The sequence below is a fragment of the Lonchura striata genome, chromosome 9 (assembly GCF_050655825.1).
Source record: "Lonchura striata isolate lonStrDom1 chromosome 9, ASM5065582v1, whole genome shotgun sequence".
In the NCBI taxonomy this organism is placed as follows: Eukaryota; Metazoa; Chordata; class Aves; order Passeriformes; family Estrildidae; genus Lonchura; species Lonchura striata.
This window is the reverse complement of record NC_140711.1, coordinates 11,533,840-11,559,204: the sequence shown is the minus strand read 5'-3', so window position 1 is coordinate 11,559,204 and position 25,365 is coordinate 11,533,840. Positions and strand designations below refer to the sequence as shown.

Here is a 25,365-nt window from a genome sequence, read left to right as displayed (position 1 = left end):
CCCATGATGGACCATTGTGCAACAAATGCTGCACACTGCAGCCTGTGGAGGAGCCATGCCAGAGCAGGTAGGGCAGACATGAGGAGGCTGGAGCTCATGGAAAGCTGCTGCTGGAGCAGGTTTTCTGGCAGGAGCTGTGACCTGCCTGAAGGACAGCACCTCTTGGAAAGGACCCATGCTGGAGCAGTTCTAGAACTGACACCCACGGCAAGGGTTCACATTCCAAGAAGTTTGAGAAGGACCATATCCCACTAAAAGGGAGGGACCCCACACTGGAGCAGGAGAACAGCATGAGGAAGAAGTAGCAAGAAAGATGAAATCTTACAACTGCACCCATTCCCCAGCCCCCTCATGAGGAGGGGCTAAAATGGTCAGGAGTGAATTACACCTCACAAGAAGGGATAAAGGTAGGTTTGGTTTTATTTTTTTACTATCCTACTCTATTACTGTCAACAAATTAAGTCAAGTCTGGTTTGCCCAGTTACTTTCTCTTGACTCATCAGTTTTCTTGTGGCTTCCCCAACTCTGCTAATGGGAGAGTGAACACACAGCCCCGTGAGCACCTGGAACCCACCACAGCATGAGAGTCAGCAAGTGAGAGTGAAAGCAAGATCTTGGGAAAGTTATTTTCACCCTTGAAGTGTGCAATAAGTTGGCAAAAACAGACAAAAAATTACTTCTATTATATTCTCTGTGGTGGTTCAAATAGCATTTTACAGACTCCAAATCCCAAAATTTGAGTTGTTTTGGTTTTTAGACCAGTAGCTTTTTAATAGGAATAGATTAAGAATTTACTTTAAATATGAAAGTGATACTTTCATCCTAATGCATCAGTTGGACAGGTAAGAGACTAATTTTTAGTTGACCAAAGAGGATTAAATATGTAAATTACACTTCTAGAATAAGGGCAAGACTATTCATTTTAACCACTCACACAAGCAGAAAACTGTGTCAAGAATCTTAAATGAAATATCTTTTGGGTCCAAATTAAAAACTGGAGTGTATTACATTACAAAACACTTCATTTTACTGCATCAGCTGACACAGAAAGGGTGTCCTTCAAGTGAGCCCATGTTAAAACAGTACTGCTGTAAAGCCTCTTCAGCACAGCATTCTGATATTAATCTTGTTTTATTTTATGCAGCAAAATTTCAATCTTAATAAATGTGACACAAAAGTAAAGACCAGGTAAGACTTGTACTCTTCTGCACGTGGACAATATGCAGATTACCAATTCCAAAATTCAGTTCTTCACACAAAAACCCAAAAACAATCCTAAGTAAGTTCAGGAACTTCAGGGGGTTGCAAATTGCTATGGATTTACAGCTGCTCTTGACACTGCAGACCAACAAGGCAGTACAAAAGCCAGCTGGCTACAGCCAGGGATGACAACACCAGTCATGGCAATGTCAGCTGCTCCTATAATCTCTGCAGCTTCTTCTGTGAGGTTTGTACTACCTGGTATGCAATAAAGGCATGAAACACTGCAAAACAGGAAAAGAACTAAAATAAAATCTCTACAAAAAAAAATCTCTACAAAATAACTCTTATACTATTTTGCTTTTTCTAGATAAAAGTCTCTTCTCCAATGTTATTTGTAATAGGGTTGTGCTGTGTCACTACACCTTTGCAAAATCTTTTGTGCAGGTCATCTATTCCACTAGTTTTTAATATATCTACATGCCAAAAATTTTGATCCCTGTTGCGATTACCAGTCTATAAACTACAGACAAATCAGTCATGTACCATCTTCAAAATCTTGATTTTGCAGACATTACAGAACTTTGTAAATTAAATACCAACAGCAAACATAAGGTCAGTACGTTTCCCCTTCAATAAGCAACAATATCCTGAACCAGCTTAATACATAAAAGAATTTGGAAAGCAGAAAATCATAAATTGCAGTTCCTGCATAATTTTCAAGATTTACATCTACACTTCACAGATTATGGCACAAGTTTGCTAATATTTTCCTATCAGCTGCTGCACTCAGTAATTTATACTGAAGGATCTTAAGTTTGCTGGTCTCTTCAGTGATTTAGTTAGCATTGTGTACAGGAAGGGAAAAAACTTCACCTCTTACACACATAGCTAAAACCAAGCCTTAAAACAAGAAGACCAGACTATAAACTTTGAGAAAGTAGTGCTGGACTAAGTGCAAATTCTCCCATCCTCCTTAGCAGTGTGTAATTGCTAACAAAAATTACATGTTTATACAGCTCCTTAATGAGCATTTCAAATTCATCTTTGCCAAAGCTGGCAGACTGATCAACCCTCCTTGTGTTCCAAAGGAAAAGTCTGTAACATTTTGTTATTCATTTCACTAACACTACCCTGTACTTACTGCACACAAGACAAGCCTCAGGTAACAAGTCAGGAATACATGTTCAGCTATCACACACTGAAAATCAGGTTTCTTTCTTTTAGAAACTGAATTACTAGCCCTGATACTGCTTTGGGCTCTAAAACTTATGGTAAGACATCATAAGAATGACCACAATGGTTAGTTTGTGACCAGAAATTAACAGACTCTCTCCTCAGATTATATTTATTCTGGAGTGATCCTATAGCTTTTTACCCTTTTAAAAATTACCCATCAAAGATGCAATGGAATTTTACCTAGATTTGGAACAAACTATTAAAATACTGCTTTAATGGAATTTTCAACTCCTAAAAAGCACTAAGAATAATTAAGGGTATATACATAAAGAATCATTCAGAATCAAGTTTGGAAAGAACTTATTAGAAAAAAATTAACCATCTGCAGTCTTTTCAATAACATTATACAGCATTAGCCAGTCAGCACCAGTTCTCCCAGTTAAACACACGTCCTAAATCCTGATTAACATGAAATCTAATTTTAAGGATTTTACAGAACACACAGAACAATAATTGCTGTTGCATTGTTACTGAATTCAGCCATTTATTTCACAACATTAATTTGGATAAATCCTTGGTATTTTGCTATGACACTATCTTGGCTGTTAACAATTTCAGGACTGATTTGTAAGAAATGTCTCTTATTCTGGGTGGCCTAGCAGCATCACAATTTCTCTCAGAACTAGATGAAAAGTCCATTCGGACCAGGCAGGCAAAGGTTCTTTCCCACAGCCACAAGGTAAGCTAGCAACAACAAACTTCAGTGACCACAGAATTGACTTTGTCTTTAGGATACACTTCTATGGCTCTTGGTCTTTGGCTGGAAAAAAAAAACCCTGAGGGTTCAATATATTTTACTGAAGTCATCCTCTAAGAATTCAAGGCCTATCCCCTTTCCTCAGTCAATACATATGCTGAAGGCTTATTCAGCCTTCCTGAAACTACAGAATACTGCTCACATGAGCAGTACTCAGCTTTCAAACAGACACACACACAAAAGATGAGATCACTCTTTAAACTGGGCAAGCCTTGGTTTTTCCTTTGACAAACTGGCAGTCATTATCAATGCATTTGAAAGTCTGTATCTGCTTGCTTTTCATGAATGCTCTTCCTAATAACTTGCAGAAAGAAAATTGAAGGTCTAGTATCAGCTTCTCCCAAAATTTTGTTACTCATCCTCTCTCTCCCCCAAAGAACCTAAAGTTTAGTAGTAGGCAGAAACAGTGTAATCATACATCCTAGTGAATATCTATAGCAACACCCACTTGCAGAAGCAGAATTGTCAGTCTTTATGTTTTCAACATTTCTTTATAAAGACCTGAAAGAAACCTTGAGCAATACAATATTCCTAAAGCACAGAGATTACATACACCTCATGAAGTTTAATCAAAAGCCATCAAAATTAGAAGTACATTTTATACAATTAAAAGGGATACAGTGGTCCAGATACCTACCTGTATGACTGTTGAAGTGTGCAAAATTAGCAAAATTAGCTGTAGCAGTTGACTGAGGAGGAGCAGCAGCAAAGATATCTGAGCCAAGGTCACTGAGGAGGTCAAATTGTTTCTTTTCTTGTTGCTGCTGTCCTTGAGATCGAACTACAACAGGAGACTACAAACACGATTTCTATTAGCTAGTACGAAAAGGTGATATTTTACCAAACTGACATTTACAAAATATTAGCAGGCTAGACTAAGCTTATTTCCTTAACAAGACATTTATTCCTCAAGTTTAAGATGCTGTATGTAGGACACACCCTCCTCCTATAGTATGAGGAAGACAATTTATACTATTTCTCTGGCTTTTAAAGGAACTCTGTTGCAGATTTACATAGTTTAATAGGACCCAGAAGAGTAAAGTAACAATATATTACCAGCAACTTCAGATTTCGTATTTGAAACTGTAAATATTGTACAAATACAAGAATAAAACTTAATTTTATAACATGGAAAATAGTTATTCACTACATTCTGAAAAAATCTTTAGAATTCAGTATAAGGAGAGAAAATAGCAAGAGAATTTAATAGCAAGGCTTGAAGTTGCAATTTTCTACTGTCTGAGTTAAAAGAGGTTCATTCAAGAGTTGCCTGTATCCTGATGGCAGTTTCCAAACAGTCCTCCCTCCAAAAATCTAAGTACACAGTGTTGTTTGACTTTACAACATGCAGACATCTCCTGAAAGCCACTTAAGACAGTTTCACAATGCACAGGAAGCCATAATAAATATGACATGCTTTCATCCACATATTCACTACTAATCTCACAGTTAACAACATCAGTCATTTTCTTATTTTCAAAGAGAAAATGCACAGACGGAAATATAACACATCAGGTCCAAACTTTACAGGTATTTATGCAAAAGACAATTAATCCTATCACACTGGAAAACTCTGCTTACTGAAAATAATAAAAGTCAATTTGGTCAATAGAAACAAACTTAATTTAGTACCTGATCTGCAAACATGTATATACTTCAGTAAAATATACAACATACAGAGATCATATTAGTTGCTACAGATCATAGCAGCTGCTATTGCAAGGGCCACTGAAAGGGTAACAAGAACTGCAGAACAGTTCTGTGCTCAGCAGTCATTACTCACCTGGCTAGGTGTGCCCTTGTTTAAGTGCAGTGCGGGTGCAGCTTCTCCCAAGAGAGATTTGAGTGGCTTCACCTCAGGTGTGCTGCTTGTACTACTGGCAGAAGACCCCGATATGGATGCATGGACTGATGCCACCACCTTTGCTTGCTCTGGAGGAACATACCTACATGCAAGAAGAGCAATGGTTTTTACAGTTTCACGTGAGAAGTTCTTAACTGTGAAGCTGAGAACTGGCAGATCTCAGCTTTGCTACTGAAACTCCAATCCTGCAATAGACTCTCCCAGTAGTTTGCAAAGAACCTCTTCTTTAAATATGCCACAGATTTTTTCTTTAAATGGACTAGAATTTAAAGTCATCAATATTTCTAGCATTTATTCAATACAAAACGTGTCTTTCCCATACTAATAAATTGGATGGGAAATAATAGTCTGCAAAACTTTTACTTTATGCTGTTGTTGACATCCTCTTAAGCCATTTCTGTTCCATCAATATGAACATTGAGAAACTTGTTTGTCTTCTCTGCTTCCTATAGGAGCTCTAAAGTTCAGAAACCATTTCACTTTACAGAGCCATGTAATCTAGTTTGAAAAGCGCACTCAAAGAAGGAAAGGACACTCAAAATGATAGCAAACAGTCCATCTTCACTTCTCATCATAGGGGCAATCTTTATAATAGTAAAGATATCTTACCATCTTTTCTTTTCATATTTTTCTTGTAGAAATTCCTTTACTTTCTGTGGATCCCTGAAGTCTGGAATTGCTGATGATCTATCATCAAACAGGCCTAACCAAATCTGTTTGCACACCTTAACAAAAAAAAACCACAACAAATCAGATTAATCTGAGAAAATACCTTAATTCAAAGCCCATTTAAATTTACTGTTGTTAACACATCAAACCATTAAAGTGTGGGGCTGCATAATTTATATTCCAGATTGAGCTGCTGTAACAACTGACTGGTGCACCACGTACCAGTCTAAATACCTAAAGTTGCCTGTCACAGAAGGGCAAGCAGATCCCAGCATCCAATTTCAACATCCAACACTCCATTTACAAAATATTTGTAGAATGTGCTCATGAAATGCAAAGCACCTGATTTCTACTTGCAATCTTTAAGATTCTTCTTCACTTAATTCTACACATTCCCTCACTGTACTTCAGGGCCTAAACTGTTTCAACAGATTCCATATGCCCCAAACCCCAAATGGTAGATTTTAAAGAATCCAAGGTTCAGTATTTATACTTTTAATTGCTATTTGAGTACAAGAACTGTTTTTCCAACAGCCTTTGTTACCATGATGCAGTTTCTACAATACTATATACATTTGAGTGATGGTATGAGATAAGGGGTAAAAATACTCCTGCTCCAATTTCATTTTCTAATTGTAGTTGTGAATGAGCAAAAGTTGAACCACATGCAAAATTCTCAGTATGTTCAAGCTTCAATTCCTGAGCAAAACAAGAGGAAAGGTGTTCTCAAAATGAAACAAGATGTAGGAGTTCTAACTTGAAATGGTTTAAGCCCTTCAGACAATTCTGCAAGTAACCTGAATATCCACCCAAACAGTAACACCAAACATTAGCTGCCCTCAAAAATGCAGTGCCCTTTTAGAACAGGTTTCTTCCAGAGAAGGAGAGTCAAAAAAGCTTTGTTTTTATATTGCATATCTTTCTTCCCACACCCTTTCTGAAATAGCCCTGACCATCTCTCCTACCTGCCTACTACAAACATGCCCTCTATCCCTGCAAGTGTCAGGTTTTCAACATCGTCCCCAGTGATCTTCAGGCTCTAACAACCAAGAGCTGCAAAACTGATTGCTCTACCTTGATCTGACAACTTTCAGAAGCTGTGATACTCCCACTTCAGTAACTTCCCCAAACTGCTTGGCAAACATGATAAATCTTATAGATAATTTCAAAGATTGCTCAGCATTAGAGAGATTACACACACATCCTAACTATATATTTCATATTTGATGTTTCAGTTCTAAATAGCCCAATTGCATATGCAACACCTAACAGTCCTTAATTACCAAAATTATCATCATCTACTGGACAGAGACAAACAACAACAGGAAACAGATCTAATGATCAAAAGATTTCTAAATGAGTATTTATATAGCTAATTTAGAGCTAAGATCAGTAGCTCCTACCACAAATAAACTCAGCAATTTTGCATTCCTTCTGCAATTCTACTCCATGATGGGTCAAGTTCAACACACTCAAAATTAAACAGTCATTCTTACAGTACAGTAATAAATAAAATGAAACTTAATATATTTGGTTAATATTTCTTCATACAAACTTAGAAAACAAACCTAGTCAAAAAAAGTCACAAGTCTGTTTTAAAGTAAAAGCTAATATCAAGAACCACTGTTTTAACAGCACCAATCTTTCACTGCTTTTTGGTAACAAAACATACAAAGTCAAAATATTTATGTGTGTAGCTTTAAACTTGCAGTGAATAGCCTGAAGTGAGCCAGCAGTAGTATTTCCATACTTAGATTTGTGAGTATAACTATACAAGCAGCAGTCATATGATTGCTTAGAGGAAGAGAAGTCCTGCTTGTGGCTATTTACAGAATCTCTAGCAGCAGGAGTTGGTGGTGTTTAAATCTACACAGTCCCTTCCCAACCCCAACTTAAATACTGGAAAGAACATCAGGAAACACTGAAGAAAAGAAAATTTGTGCTTAAATTTCAGACAAGCAGAAAGACAAATGTTACAACAGCCCTACTTCATTCTGCACCCAGCACTGTAACACTTGGGGTTCTACCATGATAATCAATTTGCATCCAACCTGAGATGTGCTGGCAAATGACAGAGGAGGGCTCCTTCCCCACCCATACCACCCCATCCAATTACTTCTCCTTCTGCCACCCAAAACAAGTCAGATCAAAGAAACTAATCACAGTTACCATGTCACTGCTACAATTGAAACCTGAAGATCATCAACTCACAGCAACAAACCACAACCCAGTTTTTCATGTTTCTCCCTCCCAGTTCTCTGCTTCATCTTCCCCTTGAAGTACCTAAGCATTTGGAGTGAGAGGGGAAGAAAATAAAACAAAAGACCTTCAAAACAAACAAATGAAAGCGCCCAACAACAAACAATGCAAACCAAACAACCACCACAGCTCCAGGTCAATATCTCAGGCCATTGTGACCACTACAGATAATCTCTGTGAGGACTCAGGAAACAAGGTGCTGTGTGACTTCAGATCATTACCAGCTACAGAGCTATAGTAGATACAATTATATGAATATGCAAACAGGAACGGAGGAGGACTGTGCTTAACAAACACCTGTTCGTTTAAAATGATGCAAGCTTCTTAAAGGCATCAGCTCTTGCCATTGCATTGCAATTTTTGCAAACCTTCAGAAAACAGGTTTCCAAAAGTGTTTCCTGGAGCAACTAATTCCTTCTAAATACCTAACCACAAAAGGAAGTAACAAGTGAAATATGCCTTAAGTCACTTCTGTAATTAATTTAAACAAACTGACAGGCACTCCATGTTCTTCTGTTGCTGGCAGCACAGAGAACAGTTTTACTAAATGGGCAACCAATTTTACTACCAGTTTTACTGATGGACAACCACTAAGCCAAAGAACCTACTTAGTCATACACACTTCAGCAAGACATTCTCATTGTACTAGAGAATGGGGGACCTGTACAAACAGTGTAAAACATTTACCACACCAAATGCAAATTACATTTCATCTAAGTTTCTTTACCTAAAGAGTTATCAAAGGAAGTATAATTTTTTAAAAGTTCTTAAAATGGACAAGTCTTAAGCCAAAACCAGACACCCACAATATATAAGAGTAGTTTGGATTTGGATAGTGGGACTGATGGGAATGAACCATAAGACTAAGTGGGTGACATGACTGGAATTTGTAGGGTAAATCACATCCTCATAGAGGCATTTCAGACCATGCTTGTACCAAAAACAGCTTGTTTTGTCTTCCTACTACAGTTGGGCTTGATGATCTTAAAGATTTTTTCCAACCTACACAATTCTGACTTAAGTCCTTTAGAAAAGCATATTTTATGAGGCTTTAGAAGCACACCAGAAACCATGGAAAGGCACATATTTCTGTCTGAAGTAGCACACAGTGCTTTGAACATCAGCAGTCATTCCAAGCAGGCATTCAGAGCCCAATAAAAGGCCCATTGTCTTCCCTTGTTTGCTGGTGACCTGTGTACTCTGTCTAGCTGTACTTCTACTACCATCATCTGACTTGACAGGGATCCACAACACTGCATTGATTATGCTTCAAGTAAATCACAAAACAATTTTCAGCCATCTAAAAAAACACAAATGGCAGAGAGCTGTGCAATACCACAGGATGAAATCAAAATTGAAAAATAAAATTAAAAAAATACTGTTGTCAGAGACAGAACTCACATCATGCAATTGTGTTTTCTTGAAGTAGTTATCTGCCCATAGTCATTTTAAAGTAAGTCACCAACAGTCCTGAATTTTGTGTAAAGAAAGAAGTTTGCTATGAGAAATTGTTATTTTTGCTTTATTGATCAGGCCATCATATTTTTTGTTTCAAAGCTATGCAAAAGTTACTCTTGTGATAAATATCAGGGAAACTTATGCCATACAACTTGCTGTTTATGGTGGGGGAAGATGACTCAGCATTTATAACTTTGGTACCCTGATTACTCCCCACTAATTCACTATCTGAACTGGACAGCTAACCAAAAGATTCATTACAACAACAAAATAGCACAAGTATAGAAAGTTGGCAACTTTAGTTGCCAACACTTCATCATAAGCTTCAGTGCTATGTTCTGTCTGGCCCAACAACTGCCCAGGCAGGACACCTGAACTGCATAGGTACTCCCACAGTTATTCAGCACAGTTATCCACAGCATGTGCTGACTCTTGCAGGGCATTTCTTGTATGACATGGAAGCAGGGAGGAACTGTAAAAAGGCTTTAAAGGAAATGTAAACCTGCACAAACCCAAGCCGTAAGCAAGCAGTTGCTCTACTAAACAGGGTTTTCTTATTTAATACAACTTTACTATCTGGAAAAAAAATTAAGAAAGTAATTGTTCTCAATTTTTGATTATTTTGAAAACATGTTTTTAAAAATTTGAATTTGATATCCCAAGGAGCATGTATTTCAAACCACCCCTCTAACAGCTGCATATATAAATCACACTTGCAGAGCTCATTCAGAAAATGCTACTGTTCAAAATGTATGACACATCTTCAGCCCCATTTTAACAGAATTACTCATTCTTTTGCTTTTACATACAACATATGAAGCATCATCCCAACTTACGACACAATTACACAACACTGCTATTAAGGTATTGGGGTTAAAAATTCTATGGTTTTCTGAAATCCTTCTATATTGCACCATCTCCTTGGGAATACTCTGGTTCAGCCATTTAATATTAACATTGTTCTTTCTGCAACAACAGCACCAATAAGCCTGTGCCTGAAAGCTCCGTTTATTTGCTGAAAGCTTTGCTATACTCCTAATTTTGATAACCACAGCTCTATCAAACAAAATGCTCTGCTTAGAGAAGAGCCTGACTAGCTGGAGCCAAGAGTAAACATTCAAGTTATGTGGAAGCCCCTAGAAACAGTGGAACATATCCAACAATCCATAATCATTGTCCACTGTCCCTGAAAAGTATAATTAGTCCATGTCCCACTGGCTCACCAATGGAGCAGGGAAAAAACAGGAGAGCATTGAAGTCAGAATGACTAAGCGTATGCAGCATTTGAAAGTCTACTTTTGTTGAAGGCTTGACAGAAGCAAAGCTTTGAAGTTTTGCCACTACTACACTCTGGGGGCTGCAAAAATCAAGACAAAACCAAGTTTTACCTTGTCAGATAACAGTAAGTAGATTACAAGACTCAGCAGTTGTCTTCATGGAATTTAAAAGTTCATGAGAATCCCTTTACAACTGCTTTGGGAAAGGTATTACCTGTCCTCTACCAACAAGCTCCAGTCCTGCAAGGGATGTCATTGGACACTTGGCAACCAGATACTGGGACGTTCAGAATTAGATCAGCAAGTACAGCGTGAAGTAAAGAGGGAAAGAATCACAACCAGCATCAACCTACTCACCCTGACCTAGATAAAAACCCAGGAGGTAGCAAGGCAGAAACTGTGAGTTGCCGTAACTTAAATATATCATTGAAAGGAGAAATTGGGCCAAGTGCATATTGTATGTTATAATAAAGCCTTTACCTATATTTCTCTTCATACCATTGGTCTCCCTGAATCTGCACTCGACAGCTATTCCATCTTATGGAGAACTGTTTTTCCCAGAGTAATTGTATTTACCATATGTTAGGTTTTCCATTCATTATTTACTTTTGTAGTTCTACACTTTGAGAAATTACCTTTGTTTTCAGCTTTGACAGAAAGCAACAAAGAACACATCCCATTCAATGCACATCTGGCACACCACAAAACAAAGTTAATCAGAAAGGTTTCTGGTTTAAAACCCAGCCTCCAGTAACATTTCATGCTTTCAGGTGTTCCAAGCAGGGCTCAAATACATGTACGTGTTTTCCTCAAAAGTGTAGCTTTTATTTTGCTTTCTATTTGTTCACATGCTTTGGGGTCTTTTCCTGTTTTTAGAGTTGGGAAAGAACAGGCCTACTAAAAAACAGCTAATTAAGAAAATAATTGGCATTATCCATTAAATTTTGCATAAACACTGAGAATCTGAGACTTCAGTTATTTCTATTCCAGTGTTACGTATTTCAGCTACCAAATAAAGCTTTGCCATGTCATAAGTATTTCACTGATAGAGATCTCCAGTGTGTGGGGGAAGGCAGATATAGGAGAGACAAAGGCCTTCTGCTTACACAACACACTGAGCCACCACACTTCAGAAACTCCTGTTAGCACAGCTGTGCTGGTTAGGAAGAATAAAAATTCCGCCAGGCCAGCGAAGTTAAGTTCTTGCTCATTGAGCCTCCTGCTCTTGTATGAGGTGAAGGCAGCAAGGCAAGGAAAAGCTCATACAGGACACATCCTTGTGTTGATAGAAGCTGCACTTCAACCTAGGAAAAAGCACACTACTTGACCTACAACACTTCTGGAGACCCAGACATACCACTGCATAGGAAGATTACACATGTCAGTCTAGTTTAAAAAGCTCTAACAAGATAATACCTTTCAGAAGGCTGGTAAATGCCAAATTAGATTTCTTCTTCTCCCCCTCCCTGCCAATAAAATAACTTCAGTTATGCACCAAATATAATGCTGGCAGTGCAAACAACTGCACATTACCACACAACAAAACTATGTTCCAAAACATAACACCCTACAGGAAGAAAGATTTGGAAACAGTTTCTTTATGTAAGCAAGTTTAGCTTTGTTTCGTTATCCTGCACTTCTGATGTCAATATTACTCATTAATCTCTGTAGGTTAAAAGAATTTTATACTGCCAGAGTACTGATTTCAAAGGCAGTTTGGGTCTAGAAGTTATAGCGGTTTCATAAGCAGATGAAGCCAGCTAACAAAGACATTGTTCTACACACAATCAGCTCATGTATCTCTGTATCGTATTAACAGAAGCAGCAATGTACTCCAAGGACACCTGACTGCACAGCCCGTGCTGTCAGCACTCATCAGCTCCAGCTTAGGACTGCTCCTTCCACTCCAGGGTTTCTGGGCCACATTCCACAGTAAAGGAGATTCTAGGGAAGCATTCTGCTCTGGCCTAACACCAGCTCTGAACCAGACTCAGACTGCTGTCAGTTCTGCAAGAGTGCAGGAAACAGGGACTTGCACAGGTGCTATTGAGAGTCAGGAAAATTGGCATCAAACCAAAATTCAGCACTATTAAAATAACTCCACCAGAATATATGAGCATAACTTCATGTATTCTACTCATTAGCTCAGGTAAACATGGTCCTTGCCCCAGAGTAAGAGATTTTCTAAATATAAGACCATCAAGATCTTTTTCTTCAACCACAGGAATTCTACATATTAGAATTGGTTATCTGGAAAGATTATAAAATGCCATTTTTCAAAATGGTAGGAAAAAAATTAACTCTGTTACTGGTTTGCCTCATAATACTACTCTTCATCTTAGAGGAAAGTTTCTGAATAAATATTCACAGCTATAATGGCAACAGGAGATTAGCACCACCTCCACTTTCTTCAAATAGGGAGTTCACTTCCTACTACACTGCACAACTGAATCAGAGGCCAAATCAGCACTAGCATCATTTGAGGATGAAGTATTGAAACAAGACACATCTCCATATCACTCTCTCCCCATTATTCCTAATGAGAAAATGTGAAAATACTTTACACTGCTCTTCATGAAGACGGCAAGGAGACAAAAAACTCTACCCAGTGAGTCAGAAATGCCTTTATCCTTTAAAAGGATTTCAGAAGGCACTTGAGGAATGTCAGCTGGAAGATGCCTCCATTCTCAATGCAGTGACCTAATCTCAATATTAGCAAAACTGGAGACTGGTCAGCTGTTTATACCTCCAGATGAGCAAGCAACACTAAAATATAGGTGTCTTCTAATACAGTATAAGGATTTTAAACTCTCTTTGAAACAGTAAAACCTCATTTAAAATAATGTTCAAGAAAGGCATTAATGGCATAATGTGCCAGAAAGGCGTTTCTTAGAATATGTGTATTTGGGAAAGATGGTGTCTCACCTAAGGAAGAGCTGCTCTGAATAATCTCTCCCTGAAGCAGTTGCATTGCAGAAGCCTTTCAGTAACTGAATGTTTTACCCATGTGTGCCACAAAGACAGTCATTTATAACAACTGCGGAAAAGATGGTATTTTAAATATTATGAAGTGTTTTGGGTTTTTTTCTTTGTGTGGTTTGAGTGGTTGAGTTTTTTTAGAGGACTTAAACCTCATATAATACACTGACCTTATAAATACCCTTTGAATGAGAGTGGAAAACTACTTCCTCTAACAACAACTCAGCACCTTAACTACTTTATCTCATGGAAGTTTTCTTGCTATTTTACTTTGTATTCAGAACAAGATCCCTATTGTACAACCACGACCCACTCATCTGGAAGCAAGAAAGGTTATCACAGAGACCTTGGCCATGTTGGAGAAAGACTAGAAAAAGCAAGCTGGAATGAAAGTATTTTAGAAGTTACAGAAAAATGGAAGTTAAACATGATAGATTGCCAAAAAAGTTGAGCCTCTCTTTATATGTATTGCTGTACAATTGTTTTAATTGTTGATATTACAACATTGGACAATTCCATGTTTGAAAAGTCTTATTTTAGGCAATTTCCTCTCTTCCTATACACACAAGAGCCTCCTATGCTGAAGAGTAAGCTAAGCAAAAGAAATGTTTTTTTTTGTGAGGTCTGATGAATTTCCTCTGTCCAATACATTATTTTATCTGCAGATAAGTATTCCAAAGTCCAATACCAGCAAGAGAAAACAAAATACCTATTTAACTACTGCAACATAAAGTACAACATGTTTAACTAGGTTTTAAACTTCTAACAGTGTTTAAAACAATAATCATTTCTGTTCAATATTTGAGCACTCCTTGAATGTACCATCGGCACTTACAAGTGTCTATTCAGTTCTACTTAAGAATTAAAGCAATAATCAACAACCTAAAACTAAACTCAGAAGGACATCTTAATTTATGAAGCAGCTCATTTAAATCATTGCAATTCTCTAATTGGAGTACTGCAAGTGCCAAGACCTCTGCTTTTGAAATAGAATAGCACTGCAGAGGTCTGTGATTTTTTTTTTTAATGTCAATAATAAATTATGTATCAACAAAATCATTATGATTAGCAGACTAGTCATGGCTATAACGAGAAGGACAACCACACAAATCAGTTGTGAAGAGATCACTTCAGGTTCCAGATCAGTGAAAATAAACTCATAGCACTCTCTAGACATAGCAAGTTTAGTAAAAAATGAAATTAAATACAGGGAGGAAGCTACAAACACATGTTTTCCTTTACACTTTGTGAAGCTTAAAGCAAAGCCGGAGTTTACGATCTAATCTTATGGAAAGAGCCTCCAACACACTCTATGTGAATTCACAGAAGATTCTTTATTAAATTTCCCATGCAAAACGTCAGTAATGCTGACTTTTATACTGACTAATATATACTTTATACATATACAATGCTCTACAGTTTTAGAAAACCCAACCAACCTAGCCATTAAGAGTATTTTATCAAATCTGGGAGAGCTCAGGCCTTATTCTAGCTCTGTCTAGAGGAATCAGCCACTAACAGTCATTTCAACAAATAACACATTTACCAGGGCAGAAAAAGAAATTACTACTTCTGTTTCATTCTCCAACCTGACAGTTATGAATGGACCAACTTTTAAGAAAGTTAAGTATCAGCATTTTACTGAATGATGGGATTTATCCCCACAAAGCTTCACAAAAGCACACTAATAAAACACACTCTAGCCTACAATCAATAGTTCTCCTAAACAGGGTAGAGATACAATCAATGTGAAGCAGAACCTTATCTAGTTTGAACAGAGGCAAAATCTGCCTCTAAAATCCTTAAGGCTACAGCATGTTATTAATCACAAACTTCACCCTCAAATTGAAGTCAGCAATAGTCACATCCAGAGCTTAAGAGCTCCATGTATTCCTACAGAGCCAATCTAACATTTAACTCAGATTTTTTCTTCTATTAAAAGGAACAAAAAGTCAGTATGCTAAAACTTGTCCTCTTCAAAGCTGCCACTAACTACTTGCTGGATAACAATTTCTCCCTTTCTTTCCTCTGTCCAAGAATATTCAATATGAATATACTATAACACACATATGCAAGTATATGGATATACTTTTATTAAGTATTTAAATTATTATTAATTGTAAATTGATTATTAATTATTATTTTATTAATTATTAAAACTACTAGAAGACTTTCTGATACCAAATGTGAAAAAATACAGCTACAAGTGTACTTTTGTATTTATTTTTGGTACAGTACACTCCTTCAGGAAATATTACTGTGGTCAGTTTCAAGTTCTGAGCTTAAACGAAAAAAAATGATGGCTGCATATCACCTTATGAAAAATCGAAAGAAAACCCAATTCAGAAATACTGATCATGTGAATCTGGATTGTCTAGGCTGGGCAATAACATTATGATGACCGGCTACCCAATGAAACAAGTTTTTCAGAAGCCTCATTTCAAATGATGTTGGCTTCAAAAGACTTCTGTCTAGCTTTTGCCAAAAAAAAACCTCACCAAACAAAAAACCTAAAGTTTTCTTTACATAGTGTTTTCAACTTTAATACTAAAGTGCCAAACTCACTTTATTCTCCAAGTAATACTTACTTCATTTCCATGTTTCTGCAGAAATTCTATTTCCTGTTGTGTGAACGTAGTCATTGAAATCGACTTCACTCTGTGGGGTGGATTCAAGCCCCGCCTGAAAGAAGAGAAAGGTATTCAGCATTTGGGAAATTTATCATCATATAATAATGTTTAACACTACAGCTAGAAGTCAGTCAGTTTTAAAATCAGGAGCCATCTCTCTCTAAAGCACACTCATTCTTGGTACTGCCATACAGCTTAAGGCTGTGTAAGTGCTTCTCAAAGTAACACTCAGTGTACAAAGCCAAATAATAGAACTTCAGGGGAGACCAATATTCACAAGCGCTCATGCAAAGTCACTCAGGCACATTCTATGCAAATTTCAGAAAAGAAAATTAGACTTTTTTTTAAATCCTAATGTGCTTCACCCTTGCCTCTCTTCTTCAGTTGTAGTTTCCTTTCCCTCCAACTCCTTCCCGACTTTGATCTCTTATTACAAGTTCTACACAGTAACTAGATTTCTTCAAACTAAACTGCTCAGCTCAGTATTTTTTTCTTGCTTGAACCTATATTTCCTGTTTCCTCACAGTATCTTTTTATAGTTTACTTTTTGCCCCTGCACAGGGGCTTACTCCTCTTCCTGAACACTACAGAAGTAACCACAACAAAAACAAAAATACACTGGTTTTAGTGTGCTCTCAAATGAGAGATACCATTGCTAATGCCACAGCTCCAAACATGAGCAGCTCTGCCTTAAGCCCAGATTGGCACCACTCTCACACCCATGCCAGGCTGCTGCAGCAGCCCCAGCAGAACACCGGGCATTTGTGCTGCCACAGCCTGACATTGTCAAACCCAGCTCAGTCACAGCCTGCAAGCACAGAGAGAAAACATGCTGAGCAACAGCATCAGGGTAAGAAAAAGTTTGCTTTCTTTTCCAACTCCTTCTTTAAATAAATGCTAACTACTGCTTTTGCCCAGAACCTCTTCAAACCCAAGCTGGGATTTGCCCAATGGATGCAGGAACATCCCATCCCACATGTGCCAAGGAGTGGAGACACTCACCCAGAAATACCAGGGGTCAGTTTAACACTCAGGTTAATCAGGCCTGGATCTCCGAAATACCATCTTAAGAAGCAACTAATATACATTAACCATGAGCTATCACAGCACATAAAAAGCTTTCCAGGAATGTAATAGACAGCTAACAAATCGCTAAGAAACTCAACTGATAGCTGTATTGCTTGTATTTGTCCCTACACTTTTAATTCTAAATTTGGTTCAGTTTGCTTTTAAGAATAAAAATAAAATTAACAACACAGACATCTAATTTAGGACAGCCAGTGGTTTTCTTTAAACTACATGATTATTCCAAGAGTATTAACTATAAATTAAATTGTTATTCATCAGAACAGCCTATGACAAAAATCAGATATCCCAAATACTAACACTAATTCAACTTTGGCAGAAAAATTTTAGCACTTCCAAGTTTTCCAAGTAAGTCTAATGGGAAAAATATTGTTGTGCATTTACATTAGAAATTCACCTTCACATCTAAATTCAGCTGTACCCATAAGACAATTCTGATCCTGTGTTAAAGAACTCCACATTTTTAATAAGAAGTTGAATATGGGTTACAACACGAAGCAGTAACATTTTAATAGAAGTTACCAATTTAACATCTTTCATCTAGCTGTATCATCTACATCACAAATAAATTACATTTATTAAAATACTATAGTATTACCTAAGATTTTTTTTAAGTGAGTACTCATTTTAAGATGATGTAATTTAAAAGAAACTTGTAGGAGCTCCATGCAGTTAAAATTAATTGTTTCAGATCTGGTGCTAGGATTAGGTTTTGTTCATTTTTGGCTTTTAAAAGACACACCTTCTCAGTCTGTACATGCAAGTAATTACATTTCACTAAATAGCACTTGTAGCATCACATATTGAGTGACAGCATAGAAACAAAGTTGGCATCCACCTGGCATTTCACATAGATCTCCTCCATCAAATGTTATATGACAATTACTGTCCCTTGCTTTTACAGTAAGTATAAAAGCAGTTCTGTCTGCCTTATCCTGTACCATTTACTCTTGTCCTAGTAATTACAAATAGCAGCACAATTAGGTAGTTGTAAAGTATTCAATTACTATTTAAAAGCCACAGCTATTCACTAACACATACACATGTTTCTCAGCACAGGCAGTATATCTCAACTTTCCCACTAGCTCCTGCTGGAAATTCCTTTTTGCAGTAAGTACAGTTTAGGTGCTCTGTTGTACCTGTGTTTGCAATTTCAAGGCACTGCACAAGTTCTTTAAGATTTACCTACTCCACACTGATCTACCAGGGCTCTTCAGAGCATTTGCAGCAGCAAACACTGCTATCTTCAGCTCTATTAAATAGCAATTTTAAATGTGGTTGAGGCCTAGATAAGATTTTGTTAAATCTCACCAGAGACTTCCTTCATGCCTCTCTCTCCAGTGAAGAGTTCAGACATATAAGGTTTCCTGATATACACACTATATCCACATGGGATAAGAAGAATTCACATTTCTCTTACACCATCCTGCTAAAAGAAGGAAGGCAACCCTCCTAAAGATCAGATCACCACACAGAGGTGTCAGATGTCTGGCAGGATGAAAGAGAGCACAGCACCACGTCAGTGGTCCTGGAGTATTGGAAATTCTGAACAGAACTTTAACAGCCATAATCTAAAGTAAACTATAAAGCTGCAATAAATACTGTACATTCAAGTATTTATGTCCATTGAATATGGCAAAGGATGCAGGGAACCTATGCAAAGCTTCCTCTTATGCTAAAGCAGCCTAAGAAGTCAGCCCTGAACAAGGAATTCAAGACAAGACGATAAACACAAACACAGCCCAAGCATTATCTTCCTTAGATAAATTACTTTAGTTCTACCATTAGAACAGCAAACTCTCTATTTTTTTTTATGATTTCTAACATCCATTAATTGCCTGGAATTTCCCTAAAACAGAGCAGTTGTGCAATTTTTGAAACAGGATTCAAGGACCAAGCCTTCCTTACCTACAGAGACTATTTAATGTCCCAAATGATTCACAAACACCTCATCTACATATGGGGGAAGCATATTGGTAGACAGCCAAATACAATTATCCCTTATGAGGAATTAACAAATCCCCTTTTTCATAGGAAAAAATGTTTTTTTCCTAGTATTTGACAAGTGTTTCATGCAGTTCTAATGCTTTACAGTACTCCCTATTTAACAGGGGACAGAATAGATTACAGTCCCTTAGTGTAAATTATCCATGCCTAAATTTAAATTGACCCTGAAGAAGTATTTGCAACCTGCCCTGTGCAGCAGTACTAGTTCCTCCCTTCCCTAGAACAGAACTCCTGGGAAAGCAGCAACCAAACAGTACCTCAGCACTAAAACCAGACTGCAGCTCTCTCCTCCCAAGAGGCCCTGGGGAAGGATGACAGAGTAAGACAATTCTGCCATCTGCACTTATCCAGCACACCAGAGCTAGAACATCCCACACAGAGATCCCACTCATCACTGCCAACTTCTTCACGCTCAGCAACGATTATTTCTGTGGAAGAGCACTGTGACCAGAGATTCCAGCCCGGAGAGTCTCCTCCACTGACCCTCACTGAGTCACAGCTTAGCATAGGGGCAGCTTCAGAGAACATGAGACCTCTGTTCTCCAGAGGGCATTGTTAAACTGGTGCTCTCACAAACAAAGGAAGCTTTAAGGCCACTGACACAGGATTCTGCAGTCTGGCAGTAGAAACATTAAACATTCAAAACACAGTCAACAAGCAGTGGATATTTGTTTCTAACATAATTTAGCAGCAAATTATAGTTGAACTTGTGATTGTTGGCAGAGCAGCCGACTGCAAAGGCTAGGGCTGGAAGGGGAGCAAAATGTGAAGTGAGCCCTGGCAGAACAGAGGAACCCTTTCGTGGGAGGAATGGCGGGCAGACTGCTGCTCAACACTGCTAATGTCCGTCCTCTGGATCAGATTTTAACACCATCTCGAACCTAAGCCAGCAAAATCTGATCCCCTAAAATGCAAGAAGTTAATGAGGCAAGTCAAATACCGAGCCATCACAGAGCACCCTACACACCCAGATGTCCACAAAACAAGCACTAGAAAACCCAATGTCACAGCATTCATTATTATTTGTGCTACTGTAATTAGCAAAAAGGAATAGAAGCAGCACTGGCCATTCCTGGTACTTGTAGACCTCCCTGGAGACTCTCTGCCATCTCACAGGCTCATTTATTTTTAATAGCAGACGACTCATACACAGATTTTGAAGCAGAGTTAAGGTTAATTTAGGTTTTTTCTTAAAAAATAACCAAACATTCTTTCTGAACTGCATAGTGTTCACTGTGGTATAGACACATTTCCTTTGCTCTCCTGCCTTGCAACTGAAAACAAGAAATACAGTAACACATAAAATACCCTTAAAATATATATATACACACAGAGAGACACAGAACACATGGAGTCATTTTCCAAACATGCTCCAAAGGAAAAAAAGGACTGAAAAGTCATGCCAACTCAACCACCTTCACTCTAGCACTGTTTATTTAAACTCTTTTAATTTCTGCTAAACTTCTTCTAGGGAAAGCACAAGAACTTATCACCAGTGCACAGAGAAGTTATAGTTTGATACTGTTTGTTGATGGCAGTCTATATATCTGCCATCAAATACTTCTATCTGGCTGATACAAAAGTCCCCTACCCATGAAAATTTTAAATTTCAACTAGGAGCATTATGAACACCCAGAAGAAGGCCAACAGTTGTAAAAAAATAGTATAAAAGGGCTTTAGCATTTCTCAAAGTACCTATTATGCTCTAAACATTCCTCATTGCTGAACAAGAGATTTTCATGTAAGTTGGGCAGGAGTTAAGAGGGCAGTGAGAGAAAGGATAGGAGTGCCTTAATTATCACATCAGCAGGTACAAAAAAGAGTCAAAATTAAATAAAAAAATTACATAATATAAAACATGTGCAAGCAGACTGTTAAACAGGGATGTTTTCTGTTGGTGAACTGAAAAACATGTTCTTTTTATCAAACTTGGAAGCGGGCTGACTGCAAGTGCTACAGAATTACTTGAAAGCAGAGATGTACAGACAGCTGAGATACAAGGCAGAGAGACATTTGATAAGACAAAGGGAAGGATGTCACTATCAGCAGGCCACATGGGAGCATCCAGGAAAACAATAGTCATAGCTACCAACATAATCCTTTGAATCAAAGGACTTCTGTCAAACCAAAATAATCTCCCTGCCAACATTTCCCAAGATACAGGTTTGCTGTAATAAAGAGAAATCTTCCTGTGGTGTAATCTTGACCTGAGCACACTGCTCCTCTATACATCTCCTCCCACTGTCGGGGCAGAAATTGTGTATAATTCCACATAGCCTATATTGTACAACACGAAAAATCTGAATTACCTTGTGTGATTGCTACCACACTTTTTTTGCCCAAGTGAAGAATTTAAACACAGGGGACAAGCGGAACTATTTTAAGAGAAAGGAAATTCACACCACTGTGCATGAACTTTCTCCTACATGTGCCACTTTGCACAGCAAAACTTCTGCTCTGGTAAGCCTGGTACTAAGGAAAAAAACCTCCTGTCATCCACACTTCTGACTTAACAAGACTCACCTTCAACATTAAGTCAGAAACAGATCTTTTTAGCAGAGCCACTAGTTCTGTCGCTGTTTTTAGCAGCATATGAAAAAGCTAGACATACTATTTTGGGAAAGAGTAGAGGCAATAGTAGGTTTTTAAAGCTAAATCTAGTAATACAGAGCATCACTCTTTTGATACATGTGAAATACTTAAAGGAAATTCAGGATAGATCCAGAATAAGATTCTGGATGTGACTAGACAGTCCTCGCCAGGACAATGAATAAACACTTCAGAAAACTAGTAAAAAAAGTTATACTACAGTTTTAAAGAGTTTAGAGTTAACTGTATCTAGAATAACATGCTTATTGATGTTAGCAATCACTTTTAATTATTTGAGAAAACTTTCTGAAGGAGACTTTTTAATCTACTAGTATTTTAATCTTGCATTGGGCACTTCATACTTGAAAAAACTAGTGTACTTGACTCCAAGAATATTTCCTGTACCAGAATAGAAAAAAATAATTATAAAAAGAAGCCATGCAAGTCATTCACACAGCATATAAACAAGATAAAGTACTAAGATTATTAAAACCTTACAGTAAAGCAAGTACTGTGAGGCAGAACGCAAACAGCCATTAAGAACTACAGAAGCAGCACTACTTTTATATTTGCCATTATGTTGTTTGTTCCCAAGTCATTTCCCTACACTGTGAAATTCTACAGTGAAAAGCATTTGGAAATAAACAAGTTGTTTGAAGAACTGCTCTGACAGAAGTGTTAAAAATAAGTTTCTAGTTATGAAAAAGACACAATCTATACCAAGTCTCATCACTAACAAATGAACATGCCACTGCAGAGGTCATAAGGTGTTAACCAATGCATATGATCCTGCACACGATCTATGGAAGTTCCAAGCTGACATGAAAGAATGAGTCCAAGTTTATTTTAGAGGGAAACTTTAAGTCCTCTTAATAGTAATTTACTCCAGCTGTAAGTGTAGGTGTTACTAGCTGTAAGAACCAAACACATCGTATGTGGTTGCTTTTTTGTAACAAGACAAAAATACTGCATATTTAGAATGAAAAAACCATTTGCATTTTATCGGAATACTAATACATTAACCATGATTTTGTGGACAGTCTTCCTCCTTTAGGCATGGTAACATCCAAATGATGGCCAACACCAAGTGGCAGCTGTCCCCTGCTTATGAGCTGTTTCACTGCTTGTACATCCTTTTGGTTGCTATAAACTGGACTACGTTAGTAGTCCATACCCCCAGCCAACAGATAAAAGCAACAGACTCTTCTGAACCCACGCTAGGCATCTCAGCAGCATTCACAATATATTGATCTATTAAGGTTAAGAAGCCTGAAAAATAAAGAAAACACTCTCATGGGTGCAGCTTTACCACACATTCAGTTTAACCCAGTAAGAACATGTGCAACCATTAAATGCAGTAGCTTAAAATAGTTTCACATGCCAGCACAAATAACAGTTTGCTAAGAGAGCAAACAATAGCCAGAGCTAGCTGACTGAGTGGCATGTTTGTGTGAAAAACTAGAGTCTCTTTTCAATTTCACAACCTAAATGTATTTTCTGTATTTGCATGAAGTCTGTTCAGAAGCCTACATAAAGTAGAAGAACTCCAAGTCTAATTAGCTGTCTATTAGTATAAAAGGCAGTTTGTTCCATGTAAATTCAGCAAAGAACTAATACAGTTGCTTTGCATTTCAACATAATTACCAACTTTGTTCTAAAACACAAGACCTTACTTGGAAGGGCTTTCTGGGGTAGTAAAGGGACAGAAATTAGTTCAGGGTTCTGAATGCCTTTTAGAAACACCAATCTGTATCCTCTAACATACTATCTATTACTTTGGTTACTGTGATTCTGCTCAATTCCATTAGCACAATGCTACAGAATCGTATAAAAGCAAACAGGATGTAGCTAAAGAGACAGCAACACTGAAGCCAGCAGGGTCTTTCCCACAAATTATGGATATGCGACTGAAATTCACAACTGACTGACCTCAACTCTTAGTTTCATACACACTATCTCTGGGAAGGATGGGTGGAAAAGGGAGGAGTTGTATGAAGGCCCACACAGGAATGAGGAACAGGAAAAATGCAATCACTTTATCAGAGCCAATCCCTTTCCAAGGTTTATATATATCGTTTGTAGGAAATAGTCGATGTAAAGTCAAAAAAACCCAACCAGCTTCTACTTTTCTGATCAAGTCTCTTAAACCATTGAGGCTGGAGTTCACAGACTGAGACAGAGCTTAAAGGGTTGTTTTACAAACTACCACCAAGCAGAACTCGATGCACATAAAGCTATGCTGGTGGTTTAACTACGTTTAAGTAGTATCTGTAAACGCATTCACGTCAGGGTTAGTATCCCCGCATCTTCAAGGCTGTCATGACAGGGAACTGTTAAGCCACGTGCCCCTTCCCTTTCCACAAGTATTGTGGCACACTTGCTAAATTAACCACCCCCCGACAGGCCTGTGGGGTGGCGGTGCTCCGGCTGCCGTGCGCGCTCCCCCCACGCGGAGGAGCCTCCCCAGGATCACCTCCGGGCCGCGGGGCCGCCGTGAGCACACCCTGCCAGCGGCGGCCACCTCCGCACCGGGGCTCCGACGGGGATTCCCAGCCTCCCGCCGGCCTCCCTCCCTTCCCGGGAGAGCCCCCCGCCCGCTGCCCTCCGACGTGGCCAAGCCGGCAACAGGAAGGCGAGCGCAGGGGAGGCGGCGGCGCTGCGAGAGCCGCGGCGGGGCTGCACCGCCCGGCCGCCGCCGCCCTGCGGACGCGCGCCCCGGCGGCCGGGGGCGGAGGTCACCGCTGCCGGGGGATGGAGCCGGCCGTCCCCTCCCGCACTCACTCACAGGATGCCGGAGCAGGAGGTGCACACGAAGCTGCCCACGGTCATGTCGGTGTAGGTGGGGCCCCGCTGGTCGCAGTCGAAGCACTTGCGGTTGGGCGGGAGGCTGCTCATCTCCCGCAGCAGCTTCAGGTGCTTCTCCTCCTGCTTCCGCTTGGCGCTCGCGGCCATGGCCCCGCCGGCGAGGGACGGCCCGGCACGGCGCCGGGCCCCGCTCACACCCCGGCGGCGGCGGCGCTCCGGGGCTCGGCCGGCGGGAGAGGGGCCGGGCGGGCGGGGGGGTGAGGGGAAGACAGGGGAGGAAGAGGCGGGGAGGGCACAACCGGCGCCTGCCGGGGGGCGGTGCGAGAGCGCGGTGGCCGCTGAGGCGGACCGGCGGCCCCGCGAGGGAGCGAGCGGTTCGGGGGATGCGGCGGCGGCGGCGGCGGCACCGGGCCCGGGGCGGCGGAATGACGAGCCCGGGCGGAACCTGCGCGACACCTTTATGAGCTCAGCGAGGAGATGGCGGCGGCGGCGGAGCCCTGCGCGCCCGCCCGCTGCAGCGCCCCCTGCCGCGGGGGAGGGCGCACT

General features: G+C 39.3%; 1 protein-coding gene across 13 annotated transcripts in view; it reads right to left on the bottom strand.

The window, feature by feature from the left end:
- The window catches only part of AGFG1 (ArfGAP with FG repeats 1), a 35,710-nt gene extending 10,474 nt beyond the window's left edge, over positions 1–25,236 (bottom strand). For 3 of the 13 annotated variants that reach the window (XM_077785642.2, XM_021553683.3, XM_085587699.1), the window contains exons 1-5: positions 24,800–25,234; positions 16,291–16,384; positions 5,670–5,785; positions 4,980–5,142; positions 3,834–3,990 (exon numbers count right to left, since the gene is read on the bottom strand). In XM_077785642.2, the coding sequence (XP_077641768.1) occupies positions 3,834–3,990; positions 4,980–5,142; positions 5,670–5,785; positions 16,291–16,384; positions 24,800–24,966 (697 nt within the window). In that variant the 5' untranslated portion in view covers positions 24,967–25,234. Of the gene's footprint in view, positions 1–3,833; positions 3,991–4,979; positions 5,143–5,669; positions 5,786–16,290; positions 16,385–24,795 lie in introns of all 13 variants that reach the window. The other 10 variants (XM_085587696.1, XM_021553688.3, XM_085587697.1 and 7 more) reach the window with 6 other exon arrangements.
- Between the last annotated feature and the right edge of the window lie 129 nt (positions 25,237–25,365).